Source organism: Leuciscus leuciscus (genome assembly GCF_965113295.1).
Source record: "Leuciscus leuciscus genome assembly, chromosome: 19".
NCBI lineage: Eukaryota > Metazoa > Chordata > Actinopteri > Cypriniformes > Leuciscidae > Leuciscus > Leuciscus leuciscus.
This window is the reverse complement of record NC_138743.1, coordinates 24,404,302-24,421,687: the sequence shown is the minus strand read 5'-3', so window position 1 is coordinate 24,421,687 and position 17,386 is coordinate 24,404,302. Positions and strand designations below refer to the sequence as shown.

Sequence of the window (17,386 nt, the reverse complement as noted above, 5' to 3'; positions counted from 1 at the left end):
CCTTAGAATTACAGAACTGAAAGCCTGAGGGGTGACTGTGAAAGGAAATAAACTTATTTGTAACAGTTAATATTTTGAAACAGCGAAACATTTTCTTGATTACTATATTTGTCTTTATATATAATATATATATATATTCTTAAACAAGATAAGTTGATAAACAAAAATTGAATTATCATTGTATTATAGTATTATATTTCTTATATTTCAAAAATTTCTTGGCATGATTTTGTTCCTGTTTTATGCATACATTGATTAAAATGTATGAAAACAAGACGAATGCTAATAGTAATATATAGATATATTACTATTAGCATTTGTCTTGTTTTAAGAATATATATATATTATTTTTTTTGGCAGAAATAAAAATATGAAGGTTTTTTTTGTGCTCTGTCAATGCATTTATTTATTTATTTATTTATTTATTTATTTATTTATTTATTTATTTATTTATTTATTTATTTATTTCAGTAATTGGTATGTGCTTCAGGGAGTGAATTGACAATATCCAGTGTGGTTTTACTGTAGAAATGGAGTAATAAAAATGGCAAGCCATGTAATCTAGTTCAATATTGTAAACCTAGTAAAAAAGACTGCAAAAATACACAAAATGATGTCACTCATTAACAGATGAGTTTTGTTCTGAATGTTTGTCAACAGACTGTTCATTAGGGGATACGCAGGTGTGCTTGCGTGTGTGTGTGTGTGTGTGTGTGTGTGTGTGTGTGTGTGTGTGTGTGTGCATGTGAGTGTAAGTGTGTGTACTGAGGTGAGTCAGACCTCTGGTGGTTGTGTGTATGGCTGCTGGTACTGGAAAATACACTCTGAGAGGTATAAGGCTCCTTTCATTTATATACATAATCCATGCTGCTCTAATATATTTTGTGACTGTGTTGGTTTATGTGTGTGTGGTAGGTGTTTGAATATGTTTGCTGTAGATCTTGACATTCAAGCTGACATTTTGGGAATTTTTATTTTCAGTGACATTTTCTGAAAGACGTGCTGAGGGTATATATTGTGAATCTGTGCATATGGATGCTCAACATTTACATCACTAACAAAATTATTCCTGCAACATTCTGACAATTGTAAATCATCTCTAGCTACCCAAAGCCATCTCCTTTTTTCCCCATGCTAAAATGCTTAAACAGAGTTTTATTATTATTATTATTATTTTGCAAACTTTGGCAGGAGACCCAAGTTTGGTTTGGAGTTGAAAAACATACCAAGCACAATGTTCTCTCACCATTACTGATTTCTAACGCGCACTGATATGAAAAAGCCCACACATAGACCCTCCCCTTGAAGAAATCAGGATAGAAGTGGTTGAAAGTGGAAAAAAGAGACAGATTAAAACACCAGGTGTAAACGGGTAGGCCTATGTGTCTCTCTCGTCTGCTTGTGATCCGATGAACCCAAAACGCATCTTAATACCAGATGTAAACAGGGCCTTAGATTACATTTGCCATCTTTTAATGCTCACTCAAAGTTAATCATTAAAAACATTACTTATTTAATAACACTTCTAAATGTAATCTCTAAATGAATATCCATTTTTCATGCTGTACATTGTAATGTTGTGAATGATACCTAAATTCACTTGTTGCATTTAAAATTGATTATTTATTTTAAATTATTAGTAATCAGCCACAACATTAAAATAATTATTGGAATTTCGGTACCAACATTTTTATATTGGTTCATCACTTGTGCAACTATAAGAAATGTCAGTGGTCTGCATCTTCTGAGAGCATTGTTGCACAACAACAGTTTTGTAAGACTTGTAGGGAAGTTAATGCAGCATAAAATTGTTTTTTTTTTTGCTGATGTTAAAAAATGTCAGATGACAAACAATTTCTCAACTCCATCATATGACCAGCTAACTCAACCAATCAATCACAGCTTAAAATCTGTATGACTTTTTTCCATGGGCTTCACATTGGAGTCTCATCATCTTCTCTCTCGTACTTCATCATGGTCAAGCACTGCATAGTGGTTCTCCTCACGTTTCTGTCTTTGATCAAAGCAGGCGTCTGTGAGACCCTCCCTGGATCCTGCAGGATCGTGTGTGACCCTTCCTCAGATCGTTCACATGACCGGAGCAATGGGTTTGTCATCCCTCTCACCTCATCTGCAGCAGGACCTCCTGGTCCACCTGGACCTCCAGGTAAAGCAGGTCCTCCTGGCCCATCTGGACCCTCAGCTATAGGTTCCTCAAGTCAGGGAGGAGTAGCGTTCAGTGCTGCGCTGCAAGAAGCCTTCGGCAAGAATGATGTGCTAAAGTTTAACGATGTGATAACTAATCTGGGAGCCGGTTATGACTCGTCGACCGGAGCTTTCACCTGTAAAACAGCGGGAGTATACTACTTCAGCTTTCACATTATGAAGTCTGGACAAAACCTACGAGTGGACTTGGTTCTTAATGACCAAACGGTGAGATTATCTTATTAACATTATCCATTTTGCAGGGATTTTCTAACAAAGGTTACTCAAGAATGCTAACATATAAGTAATATAAAGGCTGCTTTTTATTTTCATGCAAGACAAAATAAATGAATGAATGAATAAATAAATACATACATAGCCTACATACATACATATATAACATGTTAAGCATTGTATAATAATAAAATACACTACTGTTGAAAAGTTTGGGGTCAGTAAGATTTAAAATGTTTTTGAAAGAAGTATTTTATGCTCAACCAGGCTGAATTTATTTGATAAAAATATAGGCTACAGTAAAAAATTGTTACATTGTGAAATATTACTACAATTTCAAATAGCTGTTTTCTATTTTCATACATTTTAAAATGTAATTTATTCCTGTGATGGTAAAGCTGAGTTTTCAGCATTATTACTCCAGTCTTCAGTGTCACATGTTCCTTTAAAAATCTGATCATTTCCGGGGGTTGTGTGTTCCAGATTGTGGCGAGTGCAGCGGCAGTGGACGTCCTGCATACAGATACTGCAAGCAACAGTGCAGTACTGCAGCTGAAAGCTGGAGACCGGGTGTATGTTCGGCTGAACAACAGTGAAGTAGGCAAGAGGGACTCACAAAGCCGCTTCAGTTCCTTCTCTGGTTACCTGCTGTATGAAATCTGAGACTATCTTGATTCCTTTCTGCTTTAAACTCTTTCTGTCAGTTTAAAGGAGGCCTCTTTGCATTCAGACTCGGTGTGTTTTCTTGAATAAAGAATAAACTCTTTGGCAATTTGCCTGACTCAGACTTTTCATTGAATGTTGAATCAATTCTTCCATTTTCTAAGGCCGAGACCTTGGCGGGATACTTCAGGGCACTGGCACTGATATTAGGCTTGGACTTCAGGGACACTGAGGATGACACACTAAGTAACAACAGACATACGCACTCAGCAACACCACCTCAGTCACCGCGTGTTAACAGCCCTGTCTCGCACAAAGCAAAGGGCTTCAGAACAGATAGCTGTGGGAGAAAATCCAATCCTGGACTTTTGATCTCACTTAACCCAGAGCAGAAGTGAAGTAATACACTTCATATTTTTATATACTTTAACTGCTGAATAAAAATTAGGTGCAATGCACTACTATGGAAGCTTGTTTCCACCACAGAATAAAAATAAAATAAAGTAATTGCAATTTTTTACTGTTTTAATTTTTGCCTTTTTTTCCTCAAAATTGTGAGATATAAACTCAGAACTACAAGGAAAAATCGGAATTGTGAGATATAAATTTGCAATTAAAAGGTAATTGCGACCTTTTTTCCTTACATTTTACAATTCAGAGAAAAACGTCAGAATTGACAGATAGGCTATAAACTTGCAATTCAGAATTTTTTTCTCGCAATTCCATATTTATAACTTGTAATTCTGACTTTTTACTCTGAATTGCGAGTTATAAAGTCCGAATTGTGAGAGTTGCAAGAATAAAAAGGCAGATTTGTGAGATAAAAAGTCACAATTACTTTTTTTTTTAAGTATTTTTTTATTCCGTGGTGGAAACAAGTTTCCATACTCTACTACACCCAATCAGTGAATTGTGAACTTTCAGTTTACTCCTCAATACACAAAGCTAATAAATGACTTCAGCAGACTTGACAAACACAAAAGTGTTTTTTTTAGTTGAATAACATTTTAAGAAATGTATGCAAACATAGTATTTATATTGAAACTGGTGGGAAGATTCATTGGGCACAGGTTTGTTATTTACAGTTCTTACGTAAAATAGCCTACCCTGTACAGGCAATGAAACACAAATGTGGACATATGTACATGTATGACAAAAATAAACAATAAATACAATGCACATGACACATCATTAAAAGTTAGAATTAGTTACTTAATATTCATGCAATCATTCATATCCTCCGCACACTCATTTTACTTGATCCTCTTCTTGACTTATTTTGAATAAGTCATAAAACAATTCACTGGAGGCTCTGACTGGATTCAGTGAGTTGTTCACACAATAACAGCTTAAGCCCATTTTGCAAATAAATAGTTAATTGCGGTTTGTGAACAGATTCAACAGTTTCATCATAAAAATGATTTGTTCAAGAACCAGACATTGCCATCACGTCTCAGAATGGGTAGTAGTGAGGAACAGTATGTTTTTATTATACTTTATTATATTATTCTTAGTAATTTAGCAAAAGTTTCCCAAAATTAAGCAAATACAAATACTTAAGGTAGTTACATAAGTAGAAGCTACACAGTATGTTCATGTTTTTGTATGTATAACATATTGTTTATCATTATATTCAAAATGTTATATTTAACACATTCATTGTATCATTTTTGCAATTGTAAGTCCTGTGTAACTACACTTTTGCCATCTTCGTATGTGCAGCAGTTGAAGTTTCTGTGCCGCCTTAGCAGTGTAAAGACAGCATAAGACAATAATAAAATGTCTGTAATGAATTTTATTAAAATATTTACAAAGAACATCCCTTTAATAGATCTACAATCAGAACAACCCTCTAAATATATAGTGTTTACCACAAATACAACAAAAAACCTTAAAATGTGCTGTCAGAACAAAACTGAAATATCAAAGAGCTAAAAAAAAAAAAAAGGTACTTCTAAGTGTAGTGTTTTTTTGTTTGTTTTTGTGTGTTTTTTATAACCAATTCTTTAACCTACATCTTCATTCGAAGTATAAAGTGACTTACATACAACATATTTGGTTTCTTTTCTTTGAAATTCAAAATAATTGCCTAAGCAGGATGTAAAAAATAACACAAAAACTCCAGTAATACATTATGGCCTAAGGATGAGTTTAGCGTCCAGAGTTGATGTCAGGTGTCAGTGCTTTTGGAGCTGAAGAGCGCTTAAAATTCCACAAAAATTTTTATGAGCACACTTCATCATGGTCTTGTCAATATAGACACAGATAATACTTCACACGACTGAGAATTGCAATTGATCGGGCAGACAATAATGTCTCTTCTGTATACTAATATTTAAACTGTCCCTCCTCAGGTCTGTGAGGAAGAGGATTGCAAAGCAGAGCAAAATGTAGCGAACAATTACAGAAAAGCTTATTTGCATCATTCACACACTCAAAAACTTAACAGATACACACACACACACACACACACACACACACACACACACACTTGATAAATCCAGCAGAAATACATGAACTGTGATGGTAATTTTCTAAATAAGTATTTTTTTCCAGTAAAAATAACTAAACATACTCAAAACAAATTTACTTGAGTAGCAAAATTATCTAAAATAGACTTATTTTAAAGAATATATCTTATGGAGTCAAACACTCTTTTTTTTCCTTTTTTTTTTTTTACATAAATCTAATCATATTTAAGCAGATTTAGAATTAATATTCAGAAAATGTTCTTAGAAAATGTTGTTTCTCATGTAAAATTAATCTTGTTATGAGGATGTTTACATTACTGGGAAATGAGATACAAATACAGATTAAGAACATGATTTTTTTTGCAGTCTGCTTCGATGGACCCCTAGCAAACAGCAAACGGCGCTCTCTCGTCTCAGTCACCTCTTGTTTTAGTTTCCGCTTTTATTTTGTCGTGTAGCAGACGTCAGCCAGTGGTCTGAATTTAGGGCCGAGAGTGTTCAAAAATTCCAGTGATTCCGGTTCACCCAAGATGCTACAACATCCTACCGAGCCTGCAGGAGAGCCCGCCCCCTCATTACCATAAGTCTTCAGAAGATCGTCCGCGTACCTCCCCTCCTCCTCCCCTCCAAAGTAAGCCAGTTTCTGTCACAAAACAAGGGTCAAAATTAGGTCACATGAAAACATCTTCAGTGGGGCATGAAAGTGTAAAATATTACTTTCCTGTGTGAATGAATGTGTAAATAACATTACTTTGCTAGTCAGATTATATTACTAGGGCTGCCCCCATAATAGTCAATCAGTCGAATAGTCGACGAGAAGAGGCTTAGTCGAAAAAATTTTGATTAGTTGGTTGGCCACAAAAAAAAAAAAAACTCCACAGGAACTGGCGAAGTCAATGTCCATGACGGACAGATTGTTAACATGGCTGGTCCATGTGGTAATTATGTTGAGAAGGAAATCCAAACATTTACCTATCATGCATTGACTTCAAAGGTAGCTTATCATTTGAAACATGCCCAAGTAGTAGCGTGTAAGTGGCCGCTCGCTCTAACGTTATATAACATATAAGGTGCATATCCAAGTGTTCGTGTGGAGTGTAGAAGAAATTAGTACTGAGCTTACTGCATGATGCTTAAAGGGTTAGTTCACCCAAAAATGAAAATTATCCCATAATTTACTCACCCTCAAGCCATCCTAGGTGTATATGGCTTTCTTCTTTCAGCCAAACACAGTTATGTAAAAAAAATATTCTGGCTCTTCCAAGCTTTAAAATGGGAGTGAATGGTTGCTAGATTTTGAAGCTCAAAAAAGCGCATCCATCCATCATAGAAGTAATCAATACGACTCCAGGGGGTTAGTAAAGGCACTCTGAAGCGAAGCGATGCATTTTTGTAAGAAAAATATCCATATTTATAACTTTATAAACTGTAATCATACCATTCACTCCCATTATATAGCTTGGAAGAGCCAAGATATTTTTTTTTATATAACTCAGATTGTGTTTGGCTGAAAGAAGAAAGTCATATACACCAAGGATGGCATGAGGGTGAGTAAATTATGGGATAATTGTCATTTTTGGGCGAACTAACCCTTTAACTTAATGTCCACTTCTATCTAAAGGTGCATCCATTGCAGTCAGCATCTTCAACTTCATCTTTGCAGCCAACCCTGACTCAGAAAACGCTAGTTTATTGATACATTATTAAAATGTTTAGATATTCTCCTTTCTGTTATTTTCTAACACATTCATAATCATCGCGGAAAGCTTTATGCATGCGCTAGATCTTAATTCATATTTTAAAGGCTCAGTAATATGGTTTAGTATTTCTCTGTAATGTAGAACAATGTTAGCAATGTTACTTATAACATTCTTCCTGAAATCTTTAGTCAGGGGTAGCCCTAATAATTACTATGTTAGATTTGTATTAAACATATGTATAGGTGTTGGTGAAAATTTCTTCATATATTATTGTTAACTTGATTAAAAATTTCATGTAAGTTAAGCTCACTCTGTCCAAGTAGCGGCCATTAGTATTCCATGTGTCGAGAGTATTCGTATTTGAGAATTTCTGGAACCCGCCGTTGCCATACAGGTTGTTATCATAGCGTCCAGATGTGTAGTACTTTTCTGTCCCAAAATCTTGAGTGGTGGTGTTGTACACGCCGCCTCCCTGGAAAAACTGCTGCCCGATATTTCCTGCAGATGAAGTCACGTTTTTAATGGTGCCACTCTGGTGTGACCCGTCCATGGCATCTGTCCCAGGAATTATCATCAAAGCTCCCTCCTTCTAAAGAGAGAAAAGCATTCACACAAATATGGTTAAAAGTTTCCTTGTGGTTTCTCTGATTAATTAAACCATTTAAAAGGAGGTGTTTTTCTTACCACTTCTTCGCCAGGAGCCTCAGTGTTGGATTTCAGCAGCATTCCTCCTGTTCCAGTATCATCATTGAGGTACAGCTTGTCTCTCTTAGTACTGCATATGAAGATAACTAACAGACCTGAAATGGCAAGAAAAACAGAGGGCAGTGAGATAAAGAGTCAGATCCAAAAGTCTAAGACTACATTACAAATCTGATAATTGTTTTTATTTTAGCCTGAAGCCAAAAGTTCATCAATTTTGAAAGACAGAAAACCAAGAAATTCTGAAATCCATGATAAAATTCCAATTCAACAAATGTGTGTGTGTGTGTGTATATGTATATATATATATATATATATATATATATATATATATATATATATATATATATATATATATATAATAATAAATGTTTCTCGAGCAGCAAATCAGCATATTAGAATGACTTCTGAAGGATCATGTGACACTGAAGACTGGAGTAATGATGCTGAAAATTCAGCATTGCAATCACTGGAATAAATGACATTTTCAAATTATCAAATAATTTTTACAGTATTTTTGATAAATGCAGCCTTAAAATGAGCCCTTATTTCAAAAAACATTACAAAACTCTTACCTAAAAATTGTGTCTATATATAAATATATGTAAAGTTTATGTAAAGTTTGTGTAAATATATGCAAATATACTGCATGTATATTAAATATATCAAATAAATTTATGTATAAATGGTGGTCATAGCCAGAAGGGGGCACTCACATAACAGTAGCAACAGCAGGCTAGAGAGCACTAAGGCAAGGACACCCAAACTGCCCAAAGAGGTAGAGGCACTTCGAGCCCCACATATTCCCGCTCCATTTTCCTCCCTCTCACAGGAGCACACTCGCACATTCACGGTCTGCTCTTTCCCGAATCCCTGCAGATCCTTCACCAAGAGTGGGACAGAGTAAAGACCGTTTGGCAAGGGCACTGCCTGTTCCAGCACCACGGAGGAATCTAAATCAGAGGAGGACATGATGTCTGTGATCATTCTGCAGCATTAACGCTTTCAGTTTATCAGCCTTTGTTTGTCAAGTTATAGCAATATTGAGAAATAATAAAAAAGAAAATGCTGATAAATCAAATTCTAAATCTGTAACCCCCAGCCCCAAGAAACATCACTACCCTCTATCCTTACCTGTTTTATCCTTCAGTTTCCACTTCCCATCATGCTCTGCTCCAAATTCGAAAATGAAGGGAGTGGAGAACGGTGGCTTGTCCTGGTCCACAGCTTCAACCAGAACTGAGCTCAGCGCATCACCCTTACTACAGATGACCAGGTCAGTACTCGGAATCACAGGCATGTTGTCATTCTCGTCTTCGATCAGGATTATTACCATCCCCTTTCCTGCCTTCTTACCTGAGGAAAAAGAGATTCCAGTGAGTCCCATGTGAATTTAAGGACACATTGTCAGAATTGAACTAGTTGACCATGCTGTAAAGACACACACCATAGCAGACTTGATTATTTGTCTTTAAAGACATGAAACATTCTGAGAAAATGTAATCTTAATGAAAAATAAGGTAATTGCGACTTTCATTTCCTAGAATTGTGACTTTATATGTCATAATTGCGACTTACAATTATGGCTTCACACATCTCAAAAATGCAACTTACCATACCTATGACTTTATCTCTCACAACTGCTACCTTATTTCTCATAATAACGACAAATTTACCTCAATTGCGAATAATCTTAATTGTGACTTTATATCTCACAATTGTAGTCTTATTTCTTGTAACTGAAAACTTCTCAAAATTGCATCTTTGAATCTTATAATAAATGTAAGTTTATATAATCAAAATAGCGACTTTCTAACAATTATGGCTTCACATCTCACAATTATGACTAGCTGTAACTTTTTAAAGTGTCACAATGTGACAAAATCACCCTTTTTTAACAGGTTATACGTACATGCATAATTGTTTGTGATCCGTTTCTAAAAAGCTGTGACCAGTTTCACAGCCAACCAATAAAATTAGGTCATCAAGCAGCAAGAACGCCATTAGCAACCTACAGAAAAGCAACCTGATGATGTCCAGAGATAAATGGCGCATAAGAGTTCAAGAGAGACGAATGTACTCCAGCTCTTCCTGGAATCTCATTCAACATCAGTCAGTGTTTAGAACATGTACTATCAGGTAGGACATGCTGATCATCAGAAAGAAAGAAATGTTACATCACACGCCAAAACCCTGACGAAAACTTCTCATAGGCCTTGAGCTATTTCTACCCAACCACACCCAACCAAATGGTCTTTCATTAACAGTCAGAGAAAACACACCCTTATTCATAGAACAAAAGGGTACAGAGTGTACTCACAAATACACAAAGATTTCAGTTCTGCATAGGTGTGTGTTGTGCTGAATGTCCACAGATTATTAAGTTAATGGCTTAGCTTGATTCAAGTATGTGACTGTCCAGACTCACTTTCATCCACTGCTCTGATGGTTATGTTGTACTTGTCCTGGTGGACCAATGGTGATTCTCGGTCTATAGTGTTGGCTGTTCTCAGTTCTCCAGTGCTCTCCACCACAGTGATCCAGTTACCTGGGTCAGTCACCTTATAGTACCTTACACATAGAATAGAAAAGTGAGAAAGTACATTCAAAATGTGGCATAAAGTTTTCAAATTCATGTCTTTGGGAGCATTTACATTAGGCATGTTCTTGCTAGTCAGAGCGCAACAGAAAAGAAGATCAAAGACCACCTGAATGCGTATGGTGGTGCTTTAAAGATAATGATTTTGTTAGCTAAAAACAAAACCGACATCATCAGTGAACATACTTTATTCCATTGCTGTTCTTGGTCTCTGGGTCCAGAGCTTTATAGGTTCCAATGACAGTTCCATTGGGAACGTTCTCCTTGACTTTGAGATATAGAATGGTAGGGTTGAACTCTGGTCCTTCATCTTCATCTCCTACATTGAGCTCTAATGGCACAGAGAGCCAGGCGGCATCAGTCCCAACCAGTGGAACCGCATTACGGGCAGTTATTTCCAGCTTCACCACTGGAGTTTTTTCAAAATCCAATCCCTGAAAGGGGAGCATAAGGGGAATGAGAACATTGAGAACCTGCTCTACAAAAAAACTAACTTGTTCTCAATAGCATAAATACTGTGAAGAGTTGTCAAAAGCTCTGCCTTGAAGAGCAGAACTTGTGTTTGCCTGTCTGGTGGATGTACTTTGTATAACAAGGTGTGGTTGGACTGCACATGCATATCCAACAGACAAGCATTTTCACACACAGCCCTAAAATGGTGAGCTAACCGTGCAGAGCTGCTATAAATAAAACCAACACAACCCTGTCAGAGAGTGAACAAGCTCTCTCAAGATAATGACTATGACCCTCTGCGGAAGCTATCGCAAAACGAACTTAGCAAAGTGCAAATTCTGCAAAACTGACTCATCAAGGACATATGGGGCTTTTTTCTTGCCAAAAATGTTATTTTCAGATGCTGGTAACTTTCTCTACAGACTAATATTTGAATTATTTCACCTTTACGACATACAGAAGCCCCTCGTTGGTTTTGGGGTCCGTCTCCATCCTGAATTGTCCACTCTCATTTCCTTTGGTGACCTCAAAGAGGGCCGTCCAGTTGATGGTGTTCACCAAATCCTTGTCTTCCACTGGGATCCTAGTAACTAGCACATTTTCTTGGTTCTCCTTGACGTTGGCTTTGTACTGTTAAATATATATATATATTTGATTCTTTAAACAATAGATACCACACTTTACGACATACAGCCTTACAGTTGTAGATGTTAAGTATGAAAATACGTCAAAATGTTAGCTTTACAGTGCTATTCTTGTTCTGATTTGTTTAGTAGTTAACTTGTTTTCTTATATTGCTGTTTAGACAATAAAAGGGCCATACCAACTTCTCTTTAAAGGTAGGAGGGTTATCATTAACGTCTGTGAGAGTAATCACAACTGTTCCTCTGTTGAAGAGCCCATTAGGATTGCCGCCCATATCTCTGATCTCTATGTTAACAAAGACTTTGTCCTGAGCCTGAGTGGGAGGAACAAAAAACATTACCATTTACAGTACATTATTCCCAGACTGAATACATCTGAAAATACAACATAGAAAGACATTGTAGATGCAACACCAGCCCTATAACACACTAACACATGGATCTATTGAAGGATAGAAAAATACCTCTCTGTCTAAAGTGTTGGTTTTAGCAGTCAATTTTCCAGTAAAAGGTTCAATGGAGAACATGTCAGTAGCATTGAGCAGAGTAAACTTGATCAAGGTGTGTGTGGTGTTTGCCTGATCTTTATCTGTGGCATTCACTTGTCCAATAGGAGTACCTGAAAACAGAATACAAATATACTTAAACATGCAACAACAAAAAAATCACTGTCAGTTTATTCAGGTTTGGTTCAGTATAATTTACTGCATTTCTCAGTTAGCACAAGAGTTATCTCACAAAAATCTAGCAAAGCCTGTCAAAAATGTCTGGGTCATATTTCACCTCGAAATATCATTAAAAATGTTATAGGAAATATATATATATATATTTTTTTTATTATAAAAATGTATAACATTTTGTATAACATTGTTTCATTAGTTAAAATAAAATATAAATTTGAGATGAAACAGTTAAACTTAAAAAACTTTTTTAGTTCAACTAACTGAAATAACACAGGTTTAAGTTGAACTAAAGTACTAAAATCACTTTTATCAAAATCATTTTAAAGTACTAATTTGTTTTAAAGTAGTAGTAAATTAGTGTTTGTTTCACCACCTTTAATATATACTTTACTTTTAAAGTAGTAAAGTATATATTAAAGGTGGCAAAACAAATACTACCATGATGTATAAGTACTATAGAGTGTTTATGAGAATATATTAATAAGAATATAAGAAAAATCATCTTTTTTATATTACGGTGATAAGAATTGTTATGAAAATAATGTACAAATTTAAATGGCCCTAAAAACAGGCTTTATAAATTTCTAAAATATTCATTCTTATTTCGATCTTTTGATTTTGGTGTGATATACTGTATGGTCTGGACTTGATAGGTGAAAGTGTCTCTTTACCTGCCCTGCACCGTTCTTCTACAGAGAATAAGCGACCTCCAATAAACTCAGGGGCATTGTCATTCTTATCCTCCACAATCACAGTGATGGGCAGAAATTCATCAACTTCCCTGCCATTTTGGTCATACACACGAGCTATAAACTACAACAAGAGGGACGAGAGAAGCAGACATATTCAGTTGTACTGATGCTGTAATCATACTCCAAAACATTAGCTGCTGCACCGTTCTCTGTATAAGGCCTGGAATATAGAGCCTCACCTTGAATTGTGGGTACTGCTCACGGTCGACGGCCCTGGTCACCTTCAGCATGGCATTTGTCTTGTCCAGCAGGAATAGGCCCACGGGATCTGTCGTAACACCCTGTCCACTGATCTGATAATGCACTGTGTAATTTACAGAGGAATCAGATGAAATCTGTGAAGAGACACACAGCAATGTACAGTAAGCAAAACAAAACAAAACAAGAAGTATAACAAAAGGTCAAATTGAGATCAAGGAAGGGAGGATGAAACTGGAAGGGAGTAATAGAATGACTAAAGTAGAGATGTAGCTAATGTTACTCGGTCTCACCATCTCCAGGTCCTTTGGGAATGGAGGGCTGTCATTCTCAATAAGAGAGAAAGGCAACGGTCTCCATCTTCTCTTAATGCGCTTGCGAGCCACACTGCTGGACTTCTGAGATGCCTGAAGCCAGGACATGTAGAGAAACATTACTTATGCTACTGATCCAGATCATATGGTTTATGGTTAAGAAATACAGACCATAGTTTTACCTCATCTTTACAGGACAAGATAATGTCTACCCTCCAATCCAAGCCGCTCTCATCCTGCACCAGTACAGAAAACCGTTTTGTTGTAATCACCAAACCACGGACTGTGATAATGGTTCCATCTGTATTTACAGCGAAGTCAGGGTCGCTGGAAGTAAAGGCCACGGGCTTGGCCGCACAGCCTTTGAGTGTCACTGTGAAGAAGAAAAAAAAATAGTAACATCAGGTAACTATTTCACAGCTAAGTCTTATGTCTTTCCAAAACCATAAGTAGTTAGAATCTATTGTTGTGGGCGTGTGTCTACCTATGAGTGGGCACTAAAGCTTTCAAGCTTCAAAAAGGTTGCGCCATAAAAGTATCACCATTACTGTTAACTAAAACTAAAAATGTTTTTGTTAATTTAAATAAAGCTAAAATACAATACAATTAATATTAGTTGAAAGCAACTAACTGCAATAAAATAAGTTTAAAATAAGTACTAAAATTACTTAAACTAAAACCGAAATAAAAATAAATTCAAGCGAAATAGAAACAAAAGACCTTTCATTTTCATGTGACTTTTGGGATACTTTAATGCTGCTTTGTGTCCATTTGAAGGTCACAAAGAAATTCCCACAGGTTTGGAATGACATGAGGGTGAGTAAATAATGACAGAAATGTCATTTGTGGGAGCAAATTGAGAGCAATTCTTTTACCAATAACTAACCAATTAGCTTAGCTACTGTTATATTATGTAGCTTAATTAACTGCATCAACTGAAGGAAAAACTTGATCTGTAGAAAGTCAGACTAGGTCAATTCATGTCATTCGGACAAAAAGGATTAGTGAAACCAAAAAACTTACATTCTTCTGTGCCCTCAGAGATTACATAACCGGCGGGCAGTCTCTTAGGAACCTGAGCGAGCACAGGCCTAAACTCACAAGACTCAGCGCTCTGAAACAGCACCTGAGGGAAGAATTGAAAGTGAGTGAGAGGAAGAATAAAGGAGAGAATCACATTCCACAGTGCGATTTAGCAAAAGTCTCACGTGTGCAAGGCAATTATGAAGCTTAAACCATGACTTCCAATCCTAATACATCAGAATCATTTTAATTGTAAATGAAACTTAAGATCAAAAGAAGGAACTAGATTGCATTATACAAATATTTATAAACATTATATAGGCTACTCATTGTAATAGTATATTACATACTATTCTGTATTGGAGTGATTGGTTTACACTGCAAAAAAAAAAAAACATGTTTTTAATCAGTGTCTTATTTTCTTGTTTTACACTCTTTGTCCACCACATTATATAAATTACCACCTCTGATTATCGGTTACTTGTTACATTCATGTCTAAACAGCTGCATAGTATGAAGGCATTACATGTGTGGCAAACATGCAGTGATAACCCGAAACAATCACTGGCATTAATCAAGAATGACAGGTGACTAACACAAATATAATAAGAACATAGATAAACAATTGAGAACAAAACCAGCTTTAAGTAAACAACATCAAGTACTCTATGCTGCTCAATGGTATTCTGTCTCATTTCATGGTGTAATGTGATGGGTTTCAGACAGATATAGGCTACATATCAGCTTTATCTTATCTTGAAATCAGCCCAACTGTGCAGTGGAACCTGTAGATCTACAGACTTGAAAATGTTGCTTTAGTAGAATGCTGAAGTGTTTACTGTGATAAGATTTACTGTGACTGTGTCTTCGTGTGATTTTTACTGATGCCAAACAAAGAGGCAATAAAAAATGTCATTAAAACATGCAGGAAATAAAAATGTTGTTTACCACAATGTATATAACAATATCAAGAAATCACTCAGTTGAAAACTTGAATTTGGGATTTAGTGGAATCATCATTAACAAAAACTGACCCACCATGGACATTGTTTCCGTTATATAAATGAGAAACATTAGATAATTGTATATCACCTTTCTCATTAATCAACATTAATGGTCAGTGAATTGAACAAATGAATGAATGAATGAATGAATGAATGAATGAATGAATGAATGAATGAATGAATGAATGAATGAATGAATGACAGCATTTTCAATAGCACTGAGTCTACAAAGCAAATTAATTCAATGTAAATATTTGAATTTATGGATGGTACTAAGTAGACCAATTATCCCAACCATTTGGTGAAGGGGGAAAAATATCAATCAGACTATTCAACTGCAGATAACTAATTAGTGAGTACTTCATTATGCTACAAGAACGTTATTATTTAGTTATTTATACATTTTCAATTTTCAAATAGATTTTCGGTGTTGAAAAAGACAAACATTGAATCAATGTTGATTTTTGGTCAGCTTCATTTTGGACAACTTAGACATAGGCTATGTCAATCCATCTGTTTCCTCATTCAACACTTTTTTCATATTCACATTCATGCTCCTCATTTTGGTTAATGCATTAATGTTGATTCAATGTTGATTCAGTGGTGGTCTGCTATCTGGGTAATGTTTCAACAAAATTACCATACTACAGTTATTGACTACAATAAAACATGATCACATGGTAATAACCACAACTGTCATGAATAAAAATGAAATTATAATTAAAGAAATATTCTAATATCAGAAGAAAGTAAAATAAAGTAAAAATGTATAAACATGTTTAAAACTTAATATACATTTATTTGAGAATACAAATTATAATGATCAGAAAATGTGTCCTTACAACAAGATATATTTGTTGTCAAAATGTTTTATATTGTTTTAAGGATACATTTTATGTTTATTTTACTTATAAAACTATTAAAATATTGACGTTTATGCAAACATTTGAAAACAAGTATCAATTTTAAATAATTGTGTTTCTAAATTAATCATATTTTATTTTAATAGCGTTTCTAAATTAATCATATTTTATTTTAAAAACGTTTAGATTTGTTTAAGAAAATATTTCATTTGCAGTGAAGCCTAGAAGGGCAGGGCATTGGGCAACTAACTAGCATTTTAACGGAAACTATGGTTACCAAGGTAAATCGACTAGGATACGGTAAGAATTCAGGTAGGCCTATACAATACGACCTAAAAAATAAAAGTACGAAGCAAAACAAAAAATGACGACATTAACTTTCAACGCAACAAAATGCAACTTACCAAAGTAAGCAGCCAGACCGCGAACAGCACGCGCTCATACATCCTGCTGCTGTATGTGATCTACAGTGGTTGAATTTCTCTGGACTCCACCACACTGCGTGTATCTCACAGACGAGCTCGGATAAAGTCCTCTGGGCGCGGTACGGCTCTCCTGTCATTGAAGTCTTTATCATGGGTGTGGCATTGCCTCTACCTCTCACTTGATGTATCAATAGGGCTGAATGGGAGTCTTGAGTACACTAAACAGGTCAAACTATGCTTTGTCCCTGACTTCCTTAGCTTGGGAAGCTTAAACTCCACCCCAAACTGCCCCTTAAAACTCCCTCTGAGTTTGTGTGTGTGGGAGAGAGAGACAGAGAGAGAAAGAGAGAGAGGGAGGTTATACTTTAACAGAGTAGACTTTCACCTGTTATACCATCTGACTTTCCAGACATGATTAATGCATGACACAATTAATCTCCATTTTTTTTGGGT

General features: G+C 35.7%; 2 protein-coding genes across 2 annotated transcripts; one reads left to right on the top strand and one right to left on the bottom strand.

Moving 5' to 3' along the window:
* The first annotated feature begins 1,906 nt into the window (after nt 1-1,906).
* Nucleotides 1,907-3,211, top strand: c1ql1 (complement C1q like 1). Its single transcript, XM_082147033.1, has 2 exons — nt 1,907-2,433; nt 2,923-3,211. The coding sequence occupies exons 1-2, from the start codon at nt 1,915-1,917 to the stop codon at nt 3,100-3,102; spliced, it is 699 nt and encodes a 232-aa protein (XP_082003159.1). The 5' UTR covers nt 1,907-1,914; the 3' UTR covers nt 3,103-3,211.
* Nucleotides 3,212-4,877: 1,666 nt separating this feature from the next.
* dsc2l (desmocollin 2 like) lies at nt 4,878-17,200 on the bottom strand. Its single transcript, XM_082147032.1, has 16 exons — nt 16,913-17,200; nt 14,642-14,744; nt 13,801-13,991; nt 13,598-13,711; nt 13,286-13,441; nt 13,026-13,167; nt 12,136-12,290; nt 11,851-11,985; nt 11,472-11,657; nt 10,761-11,008; nt 10,404-10,546; nt 9,110-9,331; nt 8,692-8,928; nt 7,958-8,073; nt 7,584-7,862; nt 4,878-6,216 (listed from the first exon to the last, which is right to left on the bottom strand). The coding sequence occupies exons 1-16, from the start codon at nt 16,952-16,954 to the stop codon at nt 6,016-6,018; spliced, it is 2,670 nt and encodes an 889-aa protein (XP_082003158.1). The 5' UTR covers nt 16,955-17,200; the 3' UTR covers nt 4,878-6,015.
* Nucleotides 17,201-17,386: the final 186 nt, after the last annotated feature.